Genomic DNA, 18,135 nt, shown 5'->3' with positions numbered 1-18,135 from the left:
GCATGAATCAAAGAAACAAAAGCGACATCCAGTCTGTCGGGAGAGGTGACCATCACTTTAGAGACCCTGATGTGTGTAGCAGCTGAACCAAAATGAGTGAACCCCCAGAGAAAGAGCAGAAGGGAACAGAAGGGAACAGAAGGGAGACATTGTTCCCTGGGATAACTGTCTCTGCTCAGGGCTCAGGTCTGCATGTCTGCAGAGTCATGTGCAGGATGAGCCCCTTCCCTGCATCTCTGACCTTCAGAGTGGAAACTGGAAGGAGGAAAGCAATGTTTCTTATGGGCCTCCATCTCCATTTTAAGGGACAGCTCAAAGAGCCATCTGATGTTCCTGCCCGAAAGACAGACCCTGAAAAACAGGCATGGGTGCTTCTGAATGGGGGTGACAGTATGGAAGGAGACAGAACCAGGGGCTCCTATCAATTGATTATATCACACTAGTCATACTTTTGTTTCATATTCTGTCTACAGTCATGTGAGAGTCATTCTCCTGTATGCACAAGAAGCACACTTAAGGTTCAAAGCCACAGTCAAAACTAATAAAGTACAATTTGTTTGATCAGGATTCGATGATGTCTACCAATTAGAAAAAGCTGTTCGGTTATCAAAATAAGAGTCTGTGGTTATTAATCTGCGCCTCCACTCTTCAAAGACGGGTGGGTTTGTTTTTTTTTTTTTTTGTTTTTTTTTTTTTTCCTTTTTTCTATGATGGAAGAACAGACGTGGTCTTTATTTAAAATTTATATCCTCTTTCATAAGTTAATTAACAGGCACCACTCCTAACTCACAGAGGTTGGATTTCAGATTTTTTTTTTTTTAAATCAATACCTTTTAAGGTTCTGACCTTCTCTTTTAATATTTTGACCCAACCATAACTTGCAGGTGTCAGGGTCTTGCTTGGTAATTCCTGTAAAGCCGTTCTTCATCAGCCTGAAGACATCTGCAGGGCTCTACAAAATGCATAGCCCTGATATCAGAAAAGCAGACCTTGAAGCTAATTCTTCATCGAGTTAGAGCTGTGTAAACGCCAACAAGCTACCTGACCACCCATCCTCAATTTTCCTCTCTGTAAAAATCAGACCAACAGCAGTACGTACATGGTAAGTTTCTTGTTGGGGAATAAATGATGGAAAACATACACTAGTCACGCCTCTGACAAGAACTTAACAAATATTAGACTTAAAAGTATCTGCTGTCATTTTGGTCTTGGCACAGTTACCTAATAGTTTAAAACTCCTATTTTTCTTATCTATAAAATGGGAGTGGTATCATTTACTTTTGAAATGTTATCAGATTCAAACACGAAGATAACAGATATGAAAATGTCTGACACACAGAAAGTAATCAGGTATACCAGGCATGAGGGGTACATGCCTGTTACCCCAGAACTCAGTAGACTGAGGCAGGTGGATTACCTTGAGTGTGAGGTTTGCACACCAAGACCTTCTCTCAAAAATAAACAAGAGCTGGAGAAACAGAGAAGAGGGAGAAAGAGAGAGAGAAAGACTACACATTTTTGATCATGCATGAGCTTAAAACTAAACTGTAAACATAAAAATCTTTAATAAATCCCAAAATTGAGTAGAAATGTCATGCAAAAATTGGTCCATAACTAAGAGAATGTCTGACATATTTGAAATGCAAACCCAAGAAGTTTGGTTTATCTTTAACTTTACCTAAAGATAACCTTTTGTAAATGTAAATTCTACATCCACAAAATAAGAACCATTCTCTTAAGCCAAACTGTTCTACCATACTGTAATCAAGAAATCTAACATGCTTTCTTAAGCCAAGAAACTATATATTGCTTACAAATCTGACTGAGTGTACAACGCTTTTAAAAAAAAAAAAAAAAAATGCTTTCCAGCTGTGGTGGTGCAATGTCTTCAAGCTTGCACTAGTGAAGCAGAGGTAAAATCTATGTGGTCTGAGGCCAGCCCAGTCTACAAAGCAAGTTTCAGGACAGCCTGGACTATGTTGAGAGACCCGATCTCATAAATAAATAAATAAATAAATAAATAAATAAATCTGGTATAAAGACAATTCAGCAGGCATTCTTTGACAGTATTCAAGATAATTTACTAGGAACTAAAGACACAGCTTGAGCCCTTGCCAAAAAGGTCTTCACATTACTGATAATCTCAAAATACAACTTATAAAAACCATACAGGAGTTCAATTTGAACCATAAAGTGGATAAGCAGCATAAAAATATGTCCAAAAAAAAAAAAAAAAAAAAAAAAAAAGATCTCCCCTTTGACTACAAGCCTGCCTAGATCTTAAAAAGCAAAAGTCATTTTTAAAAATACAATTGTTATCTGGGAAGCTATTGAATTTGTGCCAGAAACCAACATTTCAAAAGGTAAACCTGTAAAATAATAGGTATCTGTAAATGAAAGGCTGAAATAACCCCAGGAGCAGCAACACAGTAATTAGCAACTTTTATAGAGTAATAACATGTTCCATATTCTCTCTACACTAGCTCTTTGAAGTTGCCAGTGTAATATATACAAGTTTTATTACATTGGAGCCCATCCTTGTGTGTTTTATAGGAGCTAGCATTATGCAGAGCAAGCTGTAGTCACCGTCGGAGCTTTTATAAGAAACTGCTCAGTAATTCCTGAGCTCTGTGTCTAGTTTATTTTGTTACACCTGTCTTTAGGAAAATAAAAGTCACTTTGAGCCTAAGTCACTGCGGAGATCCACATGTCCACATACCATCGATGTATGAGCCATAAATCATAAAGCGGTTTAGCTTTAAAAATTGTGCATTGCATATTCATGTGCACACCACTTGCAGTTTTAGACACATGTGAACTCTTTACTGAATTAAAAAGAAGGGAAACGCTCAGCTCTACAATCAGCGATTACCAGAGGCAGAACAGAGAGCAGTTAATATGCTTGTTCCAGCAGATGTTCATCCCCGTAAATATTAAACATAACACAAGTTCCTCCAGGAATATACAAGCAGTAATTTTACCACCTGAATAGGGCTGGCTGGAAACATTTAAGGGGTGGGGGTAAATATGAGGGATGCTGAAGCAGCCAATGAGATTTTTCATACAACTGCAACTGGAATTAAATTGCATCTACCTGTGATTTACCTACAGAAGCTCTCCCTAATGCGAGAATAGCGAGAACTGGAAGCCCAAGTGCATTCCAGGCTGCCAGCTTTGAGCTTGACAAAAAGAGTGAGGAGTTCAGCCATGGGGATGTGTGAAGAAACGGTGCAAAAGAACTGTGAACCTCCGGGAAATGAGTCTCCCCTGGGCCAAGGCCTCTGGAATTCGGGCACCGAGACACACTGGCCTCCTGCCCCGGGTGTTCACTTTTCCATCTCGAGTGGGAGTGAGGTTGGACAGATAGAGGAAGGATGCAGGCGCCAAGCAGGGGAACAGGCGGGGAGCAAGACTGAAGAGCATCCTCTCTGGACACTTCGTAGTGGTACCAACTCTAGGGGGTCACAAGGGTGAGCCTGAGGCTCTCCGGGAGCTGGAAGGGAGCACAGTCAGAAGGAAGGGAGCTGAGAGGGGCTGCAGGATGAGGGGTGGGCTCTCAGGCATCAGTGACACGTTCTAAATATTGGTTCTTTACCCCTCCACCGCTGCGCTCCTCCTGTGGCAGCCAGACCACTGGCCCCTTGAGCTGGCTCAGTCAGCACCGAGGGGAGGGGACGGGACCAGAGACCAACAAATTCACGGGGAGGCGGCCTTGCATCCAGCCCGCCAAGGCTGGAAAGAGCCGGCCGGCGAGGCGGGTGTCCCCGAGCCACCCCACCCCCACGGCGGCCAGGCACCCGGTGTCCCGGCCCAGGTGAGGGCAGGCGGGGCCGCCGCGGCTCTCCGAGAGGCCACCACCGGGACTCACCACAGCGACTCGAGGTCCCATTCCTGGAGCAGGGCTAAGTCGAAGCTGTCCATGGTGGGAGGTGTCAGCGCCGCCGCCGCCGCTGCCGCTGTGTCCCCCGCCGCCGCTGTGTCCGCCGCCGCCGCCGCCGCCGCCGCCGAGCCTCGGGCCGCCTGCGCGCTGCAACGAGAGGCGCCCGCTAAGGTGCATCCCGGCCGCGCCCGAGCCGCCGCCGCCCGCCTGCCCCGCAGCCACCCTCCCCCGGCTCGCAGCGCCCGGCACCCCCGCGGCCCCCGCCTCCCGGGCCCGCCCGGCGCACTCACCCGCTCGCCGGCTCGCGCGCAGCCACACTCGCCGAGAGCCGCGAGCTCGCTCACCGCGCCGCCGCCCCCTCCCGGCCTGCGCCCGCCCCTCCGCCCCTCCGCCCCTCCCTCGCGGCGGCCCGGCCCGCTGCAGCCGCCGGCGCGGTGCTCTGCGCCCGCCCGCTCGCCTGCCCGCCTCTTTCTCCTCCGGGAGGCGCGTGTGCGCGGGCGAGGCCGAGGCGCGCGCGCGTCCTGAGCCCCGCGCCGCGCCCGCCCCGCGCGCCCCTGCGCTCCCCGCGCTCCCCGTGCGGCTGCTCCGGGTCCCGCGCCCTTTCTCGGGCCGGGCTCCCGGCTCGCCCTCCTCACCCGTGCCTCTCCATCTCTCCAGACCCTCAGTGGCCCCGAGGGTTGCGAGGGACGTCTTGCGAGCCGCAGGGAGCGGCGCGGCGGCGGCGGCGCCGAGAGCAGGGGGATGCTGTGCCAACGAGCTGAGGCCGGCCTGCAGCAGGGCAGCCCCCTGCCTCTCGCCCTCGCCCCGTGTCCAGCAGGGACTTTCTCGTCCTCCGCAAATTAAGCGGAACCCGCAGGGCACTGCGGCGGGAGGTGTGCACGCTTGCAGACCTGGGGTGGGTGTTAGGAAGGGAAAGCCCTGGGAGCCCCAGGCGCCGTGAGAGTTAACTGTGCAGCCCACGGCAGCGCCGAAAACAAATCGTTTCAAATATCTGGAGCCAGTAACTTAAGTGAAATAAAGAGGAGGCGGGAAGGGAGCTTCTTCCAAGACCGGCTCTCAGCTGCAGTTTAGCCTGGGGGAGGACAAGGGGTATCCCACTATCCCTCAGCCGCCCAGTCCCTGGAAACTAGCCTTCTTTCTTTTTATTTCATACTGGAAAGGCCTCTGGGTTTCCACTACAAACTTCCCGCCGCCTCCTCTTCTGTCTGGAGAGTGGCAGATTGTCAGCTGGAAAGATGATAGAGTACCACTGTGGCTTGTAAAAAATAAAGCCCTTGTTATTATTACTCCCTTGGTTAGAAAGACTGTTCCCCCCTCACTCATTATTATACACACTTCGAGAGTGGGGACTGGAGAGGTAGAGCAGGTCTATACTTCCATCTCTGCGTTTTTTGCTGGGGGGGGGGGGAATGAGGATCCCATGCTGGGCCGGGGGTGGTCCAGAGGTGGGGGTGCTCCTGTCTCCCGTGCTTTTGGCCACAGTTCCTGGAACCTTGTTCAGGATTCCCCAGGATTCCTGGAGAGAGCAGCACCGAGCAAAGCTCAGCACTTACACCAAACCCTGCATGCCCTAAGGGAGGCCTTTGCAGTGCATCGGCCTTTGTTCCTTTTCTAGACAAGAAGAGCCACCATGTGGGGCCGCCAAAAATTTAGCCCCTTTAATAGAAATCAACCTATGAGCACCCCCCCCCCCTTTTTTTTTTTTAATTTCACCTACCCCTGAAGGAGAACTAATGAAGTTCTGGGCGCAGGTAGACCGCCAAAAGGCCAACTAGAGTTCTTTGCTCTCAAACAGGACTGCAAAGCTCTCCGGGCGGGGGCGGGGGGGCATCCGTTTCTTCCCCCAGCTTTGGAATAGTTCCCTTATTAGCATCCATAACTAATGTGAAAATATCAATCGCTAAGTGAAGGCAGAGTCTGCATCAAATCAGTTGTAGAAACCGACTGGTTATTTTACAAACTAACAACTTCCCTGCTTTAAACACCACCCCACCCCCTTAGTTGAAGGCTAGAAAAGAACAAAGGAAATATGGACAAAGTACAGGTGTGAAGGGCTGGAGTCCAAAATCTTGGTCTACATTGTATCTGGAAAGAAGGACGGGAAAACGTGCCTTACAGATATCTACTTAGCATAAACCCTCTTGGAAATGTTTGCTCTGGCAAAAGTGAGCTATAGACATCACATGGAGACAGCCTTCCCAGGAACAAAGGCTGGGGGTGGAGGGTGGAGGAGAGAGAGAGAAGGGGGAACAGTCCCTGCCTGGAAGAACTGCAAGTTCCAAGGCCTGAACAAGAAATGTGTCCTGTTCCTTGGGCTCCTGGCTGCAGCTGTGAGTCTTCTCCAGAAAGGAGACCTCCCGCCCCTCCCAGGGATCTGGCTTCCCTTCCCTTCCCACCACATCTGTTTATACAAAAGAGGCTGCTGAAGAACAAACAGAACCGTGTTTACTGCGGGTCCCATGCCTTGCTTGAGGCTCGGACTCAGATTCAAGCCTCCTCCTCTTAGGGGCTGAAGATAAATGGGTCCCAGAAAAGGAGAAAGAGTAAGGGGGTTTAGGCCCGGGGAGGGAGGGTCATTTGTGAAAGCGCTCTCCAAAAGAGCTATGAAGTAATGGACAGATGGACGTTTGAATGTCAACTTTGGGTCCCCACATTTACATTTAAGTGTACTTGAGCCTGAAGTAATTTCACTGTCAGCATTTTTTTTAATGTTTCTTCACAAATAATGTATTTTCTATTTGGAGACTTTAACTCGACGGATGCATTAGTATTTTATTTCTGGTGCATGTTTCTGTGAATAGAGCCCACTTGGAGAGTGAGGGCTTTGGAAGAAACCCAAAATGTTGTTGTAGATACAGTCTTTGCCTAAGCTGTGAGGGAAATAAATTGAAAATGAATAGGTTTCACTGGTGAAATGTAGAGGAGTTAATGAGTCTCTTCATTTGAAGAACTTATTATTTATATTTTATATTTTAACTTGTTAACTTATATTTTATATTTTATGAATGTTCCTATTATAGAGTCATTGGGTGTATGAACCGAATCTAGCACTGAGACAAGTCAAAAATTAAACCTTAGTAAAAAAAAAAGAAGAGGAGGAAGAGGAGAAGGACAGAGGGAAGGAAAGGGGGAAGGGAGAGAGGAGACGTGCTGGTACTTTCTAGAATTAGAAAAGGGTTTGGTTTGTGGAGTTTTTGTTGTTGTGTTTGGGTTTTGATTTTGGTGACTTTTTGTTTTGTTTGGGAATGGGGGTTGTTTGTTTTTGCTAGGGTTTTGGTTTTGTTTTTCTGTAAAGGAACAAGAGATTGCCTAGATAGATAGATAGATAGATAGATAGATAGATAGATAGATAGATAGATAGATAGATTAGATAGATACATAGATAGATAGATAGATTAGATAGATACATAGATAGATAGATAGATAGATAGACACATAGATAGATATATAGATACATAGATGATAGAGAGATGAGCAAGATGAGAGAGAGAGAGAGAGAGAGAGAGAGAGAGAGAGAGAGAGAGAGAGGATATTTCCCAGTGAAGCAGCAGCTTCGTAACACCAGAAGGCCCTGGGGGGCTCTTCTCCGGAGGGAGAAGCAACTTGTGCTCCTGAGAGCTGAATGGAACCCCCTGCTCAGGAGAGGGCCACCGAGGGAGGTAGCTAAAACAGGACTGCCTGGCCTCCATGGTGGCCTGGCTAGTTGGTTGGCTTGTTTGTGCTAAATCCACAAACTGAAGGAAGGAAGAAATGAATCCTGCATGACAGGATGTGCACATGTGCTCTTGGCAAGAACCTCATCCTCACCGTGCTCTCCGAGAAGGGGAAGCCTCCTGTGTACACCCAGAACAAATCCACAGCATCTTCCAATCTCCCATCTCCCTAAACTAATTCTCAAGACATGTCTGGAAATCGGAGGTAGCTTTGAGGAACCAGTAGAATTTCTCTTCTCCCCCCCCCCCCCCCCATTCTCTAGAAAAGAGCTAGCTCTGTGGAAGATCTGTCTGGAAGCTCTCCCAACCCCTCTGTGGAAGACCTGTCTGGAAGCTCTCCCAACCCATCTTCCCTCTTTTCCACCATCTTTTCTCACAACACCTTTATTTCCAGTCCCAGGGAGGCTGCAGATACCTGACTCAGTCAGCTTCTCTTTGCAGAGGCTTCCAGGGTGTTTGAAACTGTATCTTGGGTTTGCCAATAAACCTTCTAGACTTTTTGCTTGGAAATTAGATGTTAATATGTCAACCCCCAGGACAGCATGGATTTTCAAATCTACCCAAGAGCTCCAGTGTCCTCAGGCCTTTCTCTCACTCTTCACAGGAAGCACACAGTGGATCTAGCCTGGGACCCAAGGTACCTTTCTCATTTCCCCCCCTCATTTTCCAGGTCCTGAGCAGATGGTGCGGTTGTGCTGGCTGTCATCACTCCTCCTATGTTTCCATGGAAACATGGGGCATAGGGACCATCTCTGCCTTGGGCTCCCTGACAGTATCCTCTGGCTGAGAACTTCACTAAGGCCCCTCCCTCCTTACTTGCTTGCTGTCCGGAGCTTTGCAGAACATTCTGGGCCACTGGCAGCCAGAGCCATCTCAGCAATCCTCTGAGGACATGCTCCCTGCAAAAGGTTGACTGGAAAGGGGGAGGGGAAGCCAATATCTTAGGTGGCTGAAGCCTATTTGGGATGGCAACAAATATGGATAATCTGTCTCCTCAGCCACCTTCCACAATGGCTGAGAATTGCCCCAGATGTCAAATTCAATGCTTCTAAGGTTTTCTGTGTTGTCAGGCAGCAGGTATTTATTGAGTGTGAGTGTATGGTTGAGGTTTTACAGTGTACTCGTATCCCACCACCTGGAAATGTGCATTCCATTTTTTTTTTTTTTTTTTTTTTTTTTTAACAAAACCAGGTTTTCCCTAAGGAATGCACTTTCTTCAAAGTTTCCAACATCCTCCTGGCTACATAATTCATTTATATAGCCACGAAGACATTAATTAGATTCAGAAGTCCGTGGAAACAGCAGAGCTAGGCAAGGTCAGAGGGCAAGCAGGGCAAAGAAAAGAGAGGGGGGAAATGACGCCTGGGAGAGAGTGAGGAAGTGGAGGGAGATTTTTCATGCCTTTCAAGTATCAAACAAGACAAAGACAATTTCAAAACGTGGTCAACTACCATAACAGTTTTTAGAGAATTAAAGTATTGCCAAATGTAAAGAGTCCATTAAAAAAAAAACAACAACAGAAGTTGATTTGCATGATAATTTTATGCATCTACACTTTTGGTGTTGTTGTTTCTCATACAGCTGCTACAAAGATTGTAGAGAGTGGGGTGGGGTGATGGTGGCTTGTCACATTTTTTTTTTTTTTTTTTTTTAAAGAAAAACCCAAGTGTTCACTCCTACTCTGAAAATGGGAAAGACTGTCTTGTGGACTTGAACCAGCCGAGTATCTCATCAAGGTTCAGATATCTTGTCACACTGACTTGTTGGCAGATGAATCTGCCATTTCCTGAAGAACAGAAGCTAACTACCCAGACTAAACCACAGTGTTCCCAATGACTCTCGGGCATGCCTTTTCAAGATGCACACTGGCCAACTTTGCAAGATTGCAAGGACCCTGAACCTACTCAGAGTAGTGGTCAGAGCAGGTAGCCTCTCTCTCCACCATCTACAGTTCTGTGTACCAGCTCCATTTCATGCTCCCAAAAGCACATAAGGTATGTTGCCATGGTTTTCCCCGCGAGCGAGTACACTAAGGAACAGATAAGTGTCACTAACCAAAGCACGGCAGATTGGGGATCAGATCTGGTAGCCACAACACCATATGCCACCCTGTAGCTTTCGCCTTAATTATATAGTGGTGGAGCACCCCCTGCTCACAGGTGCTTAAATAATGAATGTAATTCGGACCCAGTCAAGAGCCCTCTACCCGGCTTTGCATTTCTCCTTTTCGCTTGCTCTGTCTCAGAGACCTGTCGAAACAGAACATCTGAGAGGCCCTCATGCTCTCTCTGCGTTTAGGAATTTTTCTTCACAGCTCAAGAATACATTAGATGTTCTTTGTCTCTTGTCAGTTTTTGTCTCTGACGGTTCTAAAATGTGAGTGTTCTGGTTTTGGCTGTTCTCCCTGAGTGCTGCCAGACAGGACTCCCTGACATATGTCAGGAGAACCATAACTTCTTCTTATTTAAAGGCAAGACCTCCTGTTGGCCTATAACCACTCTTAAGGTGTTGTTTTGCTCTAAGCAGCACTATGGGGCTGCCTGTTGAAAGTTAACAGTGAGCACAATGTGTCCAGGAGGAAGTGACTTAGCTCCCATCTAGGGGGGGCGTTATGGGAAAGAAATTATAACATGACTGAGTGTACTATGTCTTTTCTCAAGGAACTAGCTTAAGTATGATGGTCTTCAGGTGGCCTCAGGAGGATACTGACAGCTCCCAGCCTGAAACCAGGGATGTTTCAAATTGTATCTTGGGAATATCAATAGAGACAAGGGTAGCAGTATAAGGTTCTTATAAAATCCTTCAAATGGAAGCATCCCCCATAGCTGAGAGTCTGTAGTAGTGGTCTTCAAGTCCAGAAACAGAGCAAAGCCTAGCCCTTGAAAGCCAGAAACAAACACACATGGCATACTATGCCAGTTGCCTGTCTATTATCTATCCACCCTCCTTCTTAACAACAGAACTTAAGCCTGGTTTAGAGAATTAATAATCCCGGCTGTTTTTATAGTTATATGCAGTTAGAGACAGTTAAATCAGTGTATTTCCAGTCTTTCTTTGTGAGAACTGGACACGTGACACAATTCTGGCCAATGAGACATGAGTTTATGTTAGCTACAGCTTCTCAGAAAGTTCTTATGCCTGGAATGGACACTACTCTTTCCTCTAGGTCACTTCCTTCTTCCTGTCCAGGATTCAGTTTGAGGCCTGAGAAGGAGCAGCTGCTGTGGACAGTAAGAGCCAAAGCAGATACTTTTGTTGGCCCATCAGAAGTTTCTGTCTTCTTACAGTTGTCCCTCCGTTGGGCCACCTGCCTCCCTATATCTGTATCTTCAGAGCATAATGAGGTCCTTTGTGGCTGCCTCACTCATACCAAGATTTATTATTATAACTAACTGCTTAGAGAAGACACACCCATTGAATGCACCCTACACATGGCAGTACATAGTCAGGTCTACCAAGTGTCTCAGCTCTATGACCCAACAGGAACAGCTGTGCCAAAGAACCACTGTGACTTACAAGAGGCTAAGATGGCTTCCTTAAATACAACCATGCCTTCTGGGCTCATTCCAGTTGTAAGAATGTCAATTAATAAGAAACTCATGCCCCTTTGTCTGGAGACTGATTAATCTGGCTCCAGAATTTGTGGAATATTCCGTATTATTAGCTGTTCTTTATTTCCACATTATTTATTAGCCAGGTTAAGTTATTGTAACATCCTTGCAAGAATACTAAAAGATGGCAGCCATGGAAAACAGGGAAGGAATAATAATAGTCGGGCTTTCTTGTGTTCTAGCCGCATTCACAAAAATGTGTGTGCTTCAGACGTTGTCATTGTTTCTACCAATAAACTAATTACCGCTGTATGAAGCTCGTTTACTTCAGAAGGAGTTTAGAAAAACAGCTAATTAAGTACAGTATTTTGAAATTTAAACTGCATTACAGGGTTAGAACCCTATAATGAAATTGCAGAAGCTTACAAGGGAAAGCGTGCCCGTTGCAGCCCTTTGTAGCTAGTAGCTGCTACATGAGTAGCATCTCCTCCGAGTCGATACTGCCTGAAGCCTCAGGGCAAACGTTTTCTACAGATATGGTGCTACCTCTCTCAGAAGGCCCCGCATCATTTCTAAAGCACTCCAGCCTGCTAGGACCACGCTTTTCCTCACGTTTATGGGCCATGCATTGATCTCCCTGTGCCTTCCTAGAACATCATTAGACTACAGTAAGCACTGCAGCTTAGCATCCAGTCTCCCTGGAGTCCTTCTGCCAATCCTCCACACACCGAGTCTATCGGCTCCTACGATCTACTCAGGCAGGACTCTGGCAGAGAGAAGTCCCCCAGGATGTCATACAAAGAAACAGAGCTGGACATAGGAATGAGAGAATCTTAAACTTCCTGCTTTCTTGGAAGAAGAGAGCGTCAGACAGCAGCTGGAACTTGACCTCAGGAGGAAAATGCTCGTCACAAGTTAGGGAGGCAGGAAAGTACTGAGGAGGGAGATACCTGAGCCTATGATGGTCCTGAGGGAGGAACAGCCCAATAAGAAGTAGAAAGTGAGAGGGTGATTGTGGGAAAGGGCTACTCCATGTTAAAGAGCATCTGCAGAAGCCACAAAAGCAGGGTTTCTGAGGACAGACCCAGTGACCTTTCAGAACGCCACCTCTTTCTCTAAAACTTGTGATAATTCTCGATACTTGGCCCAGACAGTCACAATTCTATGAAATTAGTATTGTTGTCTGTCACTCTCTAGGTAACATTACTAGGTTCATGGTAACATAAAGGGAATCTCATGCCCTTGGACCTGGGAGGGTCCCAGGTGAGATCCATAAGCTGCCCCTGGAGGAATGCAGCCTCTAGGTAAGGATTTTATTTGCAGCAATGCTTTCCCAAGCACAGGGCATGGGGTCAGGTCCCAAGGGAATGGTGAATGACCACATGAGTCATTTCAGAGATTGATTTGGCAAACAAGCACGGAGAGCCTAGTGTGTGTTAAGTGATGGGTTTAGGAAGGAGAAGAGATGTTCAAAGGTAAAGAAAGAAAGAAAGAAAGAAAGAAAGAAAGAAAGAAAGAAAGAAAGAAAGAGAAAAAGCAAAGCCCTTCAGTCAGAAGGATCATGCCCACACATCTTTACCCACTTATCTATCCTTGAACTTAGCAAATGTTTATCCAACCAGAGAAGCATCAAGGTCACCACCATTAATAGGGCAGGTGTATTCTCATCAAGTAAGCTAGATGCAGTTGTGTTATACGTTATAATGCATTCAGACTATGATGAAGAGGTACATGTACGGGGGTGGGGATCTATGTACAAAGAATGGCTAATTTGTATTCACAGCCAGATGCATGGTATACTGCAGTGTGTATCTGTCTGCTAAGCAGAGATGTGTTTTTAGTGTCATAGGAGAAAGAATGGGTGGGTGGCCACTGGAGACCTCTTCTTGGGAGTTTTAATATCAAAGTTAACATCCGTGTTGATCTAATGGAACAAAAGCCAAAGCGAAAAGGGCCTCATAAGGATAGAAGAGTGTCCCAGGCAAAAGGAAAAGCACATGACAGTCATCAGAGGCCAGAAAGAAGAATGCCGTGTATCCTAAAACAGAGAAGGCTCTATGTGATCAGAACGTCGCCTGGGGGTGTGGCAAGGGGATGGATGTTGGTATATCAAGCGCAGCATCACAGAGAGTAAGGGAGTAAAAACAACTCAGAGACTAGACAAGACACAGGAGCCAGGTGGTGGAAACTTTCCTTTTTGGTGTTGCGAAAATGTTGCAAGCGAACAGGAAACAAACATCAGAGATTCTACAGCACAGCGAGGGAACACTCTGCTGCCAAAGCCTTGGAGACAACAGAGAGTTGAAAGAGGGAATGGCTTCTGAGAAACTGGAGAAAGTGTTTGACAAGCATTAGAAAAGTGGTGGTTGTTTTTAGAGTTTTGTTCTAAGTTGTAAAACCAAGAAAGTCTGCAAATCCCTTCCTTTAGGTTCAAGGCTGGCCATCTCATTAATACAACCTACAGCAAAATAAAAATGTTCAGAGCTTGGCTCATAAATTATGAAGAATGTTAAAATGCTGGCAGCAAGCTTTAAACTAAGACAGGATCCTCCTGAGCATGAGCCCTGTGTAACTGCCCAGGTCACATATCCAGGCATCTGCCCCAAACCGAGGCATCCCAGTGACATCTTCCTGCTCTTGCATCTCTTCATTGACAGAATGGGTAGACGTTGGCTCCTTGGAGCCTGGTGTCTTAAGAACCCCTGACAATGTACTTAGAGCTCAGCACCATGTCAGCCCACTAGCCTTGGATTCATTCCACAATGAAAAATTGTTTTATTTCTGATTATATTGCTAATAGCCACCTAAAAAAGTACAAGTCATAAAAGTCGAGATATAATGAAGGGGGTAGGTCCAAGTTTAAATACTCTCCAGTTCCCCTCTCTTTTCAATGAAAAGCTTCAAAAGCCACTTTATGTTTGTTAAATAAGAAGATGGTTGCAATGCAGACAGGGAAACTGAGGAAAGGGGAAATGGCTACAGAGCATGAAAGACATGACTTGGTCAGACAGGGATGAGGAGGGACCAAGTAACACTATAGAGAAGGAATGGGATTTGGAAGAAAGAAACATTTACATAAGATGTCAAGGAGTCTTGTGATACAACACTGTTACACTTTACATCTTCCTATTGACTGACAAAGACAAGAAGGTGTCAGACATGGAGTGAGCAGCATGTGTAAGGCTCTGAGTTCAATCCCCAAGACCACCAAACACATAAATAATAAATAAATAAATAAAATATTAAAACAGCATTACTCATAAAGATTTAGGAACCCATGTGTAGGGTGTGAGGTGTGTGTGTGTGTGTGTGTGTGTGTGTGTGTGTGTGTGTGTGTGTTGAGAAAGGTGACTTTCAAGTCTTTCTGAAGATTAGAATTGTCTGGAGGACAAGTTTACAATGGCCTGCCCCACCCCAAAATGCTTACTTAATCTGTGTGAGCTGATTTGAAGAGTCCCTGTCTTGGGGAAAACCATCATGCAGAAGTGGTTGGGTGGTTTTAGCCTTCTGGTCCTCCTCTAAGGCCTTATCTTCTGTGACTGCTCCATTTTTACTGGTCTGTTGGGGATTGGTTCTAATGTTTTGAATTAATAGGGAATCTGAATACTGAAGGACCTTGTCCCCAGTTGGTTTTTGATCAATCAATAAAGAGCCAATGGCCAATGGCTGGGTGGAGAGAGGTGGAACTTTTAGATTTGCGCAGGCTAGGAACTGGGAGAGAGGAAGGAGGAGAGATGGCTATGACAAGAAGAGAAAGACCAGACCTAAAGCCCAGCCGACATGTGAGAAGCAGGGAAAGTGACCACACCACACGGGCCACTTCCTTAATTGTGTTTGGGGTGGCAGAGATGGAATACAGATTTTAGAGGAGAGTGGTTGCTAGCAGTAGGAAGCATAAGATTAGAGATCCAACCTTTGAGATAACCAGGCATATTTAAAATTAACTGGGGGCTGGAGAGATGGCTCAGTGGTTAAGAGTAACTTCTGCTCTTCCAGAGGTCCTGAGTTCAATTCCCAGCAACCGCAAGGTGGCTCACAACCACCTGTAATGAGATCTGATGCCCTCTTCTGGTGTGTCTGAAGACAGCGACAATGTACTCACATACATAAAATAAAGAAATCTTTAAAAAAAATTAACTGACACATGCATGTGTGTGTGTGTGTGTGTGTGTGTGTGTGTGTGTGTGTGTGTGTGCATGCGTGCGTGTGTGTCTTTCGTTCAGAAATCCAGATAGCTCTTGGGCAAGTGTGACCCATCAGGAGCACAGAGTGGTTAACCAAATTACTGCTAATCTGGTCTGTTTGTCTATATGCTTTTGATCACTGTCACATTATAACAAACTCCAATGGCTTCTAGAGGCATAGATGCTCACCTTGTTTATCTCTGGACAATGTCAAAGTCCTACTCTTTGTTTACCACTGTTGTTTCAGAAGCAGCATCTCAAGTTACAGACAGGCACACAAAAAAAGGCCTGCTTGCTTCTTAACTGAATTGCTTTTGAGTATATAGATTAGTTATTAGGAGTGCTGGGTCTTCTGGTGGCTGAGCAGGGTATGCCTCTGTTTATTTGGGCTCTCTTTTATTTATATCTGAAATGTTTAGTGACTTGTGGCAAAGCTATTTGAATATCAGCTAGACTTTCTTCCTAAGTGTTTGATTAAATTGGCCTATTCATTCTGAGAATCTATCTGTAACTTTATTTTTATTTTCTATCTGTATTGTAGTAGGAGAATGTCACCTGCAAATGTTCACTATTTTCTTTGGAAGATGTATACCTTCATTATTATTATTATTATTATTATTATTATTATTATTATTATTATTATTACTTTGACTTACTAGCTTAGAACTCACATTTGAATACAAATAGTAATGGTGGCCACAAAAATTATAGGACTTCCAGTACCACATGTGAGAAATATTCTTTATGTTAGTCAGGGAGGCCCTAGTGGACCCCCCCAAATGATGCATGCTTTTGCCTGCATTTCTCTTGGTAACCTACAAAACTAGATGATAATACCCCATTGCTGAAGACACCATACAACTCGGGTGAGAAATTAAAGAAGCACTGAACTGGAAGTTTTCTTGTCAGCTAACGTTGAGCTGGAAGCTTCCTTTTTGCCAGCTAGAGCTGAGCCGGAAGCTTCCTTCATGCCAGTGAGCACTGAACCAGAAGCTTCCAGAAGGCTGTTTAAGCTGTTAGGGAAAGCAAGGCATCAAATGGTCTTATCCAGCTGCAAATCCTGTGACATACAATAACAACATGAGGCAAGATGTGCCAGACTTATGCAATAGTGACACAACCATTATGGGGATAATCAGCCACTCTTTGATTGAATTTGGGGTTCGCTCCATGGGACATGGGAACGCATCCATATGTGGGACTGTAAACCTTCAGGAAAGGTCATAGGCCTTATAGGGAAACTTAATTTTTCTCTTTAACTAAATCAACAGAGCACTGAACTGCCTTCTGATTATATGTATTTGTATCCCTAGACATTCTGAGCTTTAATCAGAGAAGCTTCTCTTTTCTAATGCATTTCAGTGAATGTGGAGGTCCACGGCTATCCAGGGTTCTAAGAATGGATGACAGAGGAGTGTTTAGCACTAAGGAAGACAATTATACTACTCCCTCTAAATCCAGGGAAACATCTGGAATTATGGGGTAGAAAGAATGGAAGATCTGGAGGACATGGAGAAGAACCCTGAAATGCCATTTACTGGGCAATGTACAATCATTGCAATCGCAGGCTCTGAACAGATGTAGCTGCCTGCCCTGGGTCTATACAAGAAAGGCCTCTCAACAGCCAGGGAAGAATGGAGGGACTGGGGAGTTCACACACCTCACTGCTAAACTACTTCCTATAGACAGACTCAGGAAAAGGTAGAGTCTCTGCCTTCAATGTGTACATACTGGAACCCTCAAGAGGCTCCAAAGGATAGCTTTAAAACAACAGTCTCTCGGATGGTATTAGTTAAACTACATGAGTCAAAACAAATAAAAAGAACAAAAAGCAGATGAATCTGAGGAGACAGGTAGGAAGGAAGGAATACTGATAGAGGTTGGAAGGAAAGAAGAAAGAGTGGGAAAATAAAGGACCAGAATATATCATAGGTGTGAATGAAATCAGAGAGCTAAGTTAATTAATAATATTATGAATGTATATGGTTCTTTTGGGGAACTTTTATCTGATTAGGAAAATTTCCATTTATTGTTCATTTGTTACATTTACATCTCTTTACTTGCTTGATTGAAATCATGAACTTATGGTGAATTTTAGGAGAAAAGGTCTTTATGTGGCTAGTTGAAAAGACCATACTATATGAGTTCATATTTCTATTAGTGGTTAATGTAGTGTATGTCTTGATGTATAGCCTTCTTCTCTTTCTTCTCCTCCTTCTCCAATCTTCGTATTTTTCCTTTAAGCACATTTTTACAATTTTTTAAATTTATGTGTATGAGTGTACGCCTGTGTGAGTTTGTGCGTTTGGTATGCAGGTGCCTGTAGAGGCCAGAGGAGGGTGCCAGGTCCTCTAGAACCTGAGTTACAGGAACAGCCATGAGCTGCCTGTGTGGGTGTTGAAAATCAAACCCAGGTCATCTTGTAGAGATACAAGAACAGTAGGCACTCTTAACTGATAAGCTGCCTCTCCAACTCCAAGACACAGATTTGATATACATAATTTTTGTCACCATTTAGTTGAAAGTATAATCATTTCTAATACCTATTGTGACTTTTTTGACAGATGAGTCTTTTATTTAATAGCATATTTTGTAATTTCCAAATATAGATTTTTCTAATTTTCTTTTTGAAAATATCTTAAAGTTCAATTGCATTTAATTAAAGAGTCTGCCTCTACCTATCATTTTGATACTCTATAATGTGTTAAAATGTCCTACATATATTTAATTTTGTCAAATAGCCATTTGTGTTAAAAATATATACATTTTGATATTGTTGATAGGGTCATTCTTACTGTTCATCAGTT

General features: G+C 44.9%; 1 protein-coding gene across 3 annotated transcripts in view; it reads right to left on the bottom strand.

The window, feature by feature from the left end:
- The window catches only part of Aff3 (ALF transcription elongation factor 3), a 454,396-nt gene extending 450,382 nt beyond the window's left edge, over positions 1–4,014 (bottom strand). For all 3 annotated transcript variants that reach the window (XM_034521387.2, XM_034521388.2, XM_034521390.2), the window contains exon 1: positions 3,869–4,014. In XM_034521387.2, the coding sequence (XP_034377278.1) occupies positions 3,869–3,921 (53 nt within the window). In that variant the 5' untranslated portion in view covers positions 3,922–4,014. The remainder of the gene's footprint in view (positions 1–3,868) is intronic.
- Between the last annotated feature and the right edge of the window lie 14,121 nt (positions 4,015–18,135).

The sequence above is a fragment of the Arvicanthis niloticus genome, chromosome 17 (assembly GCF_011762505.2).
Source record: "Arvicanthis niloticus isolate mArvNil1 chromosome 17, mArvNil1.pat.X, whole genome shotgun sequence".
Taxonomy (NCBI): Eukaryota; Metazoa; Chordata; class Mammalia; order Rodentia; family Muridae; genus Arvicanthis; species Arvicanthis niloticus.
Note: the sequence above shows the minus strand (reverse complement) of the source record. Positions and strands in the feature narration are given on the sequence as shown.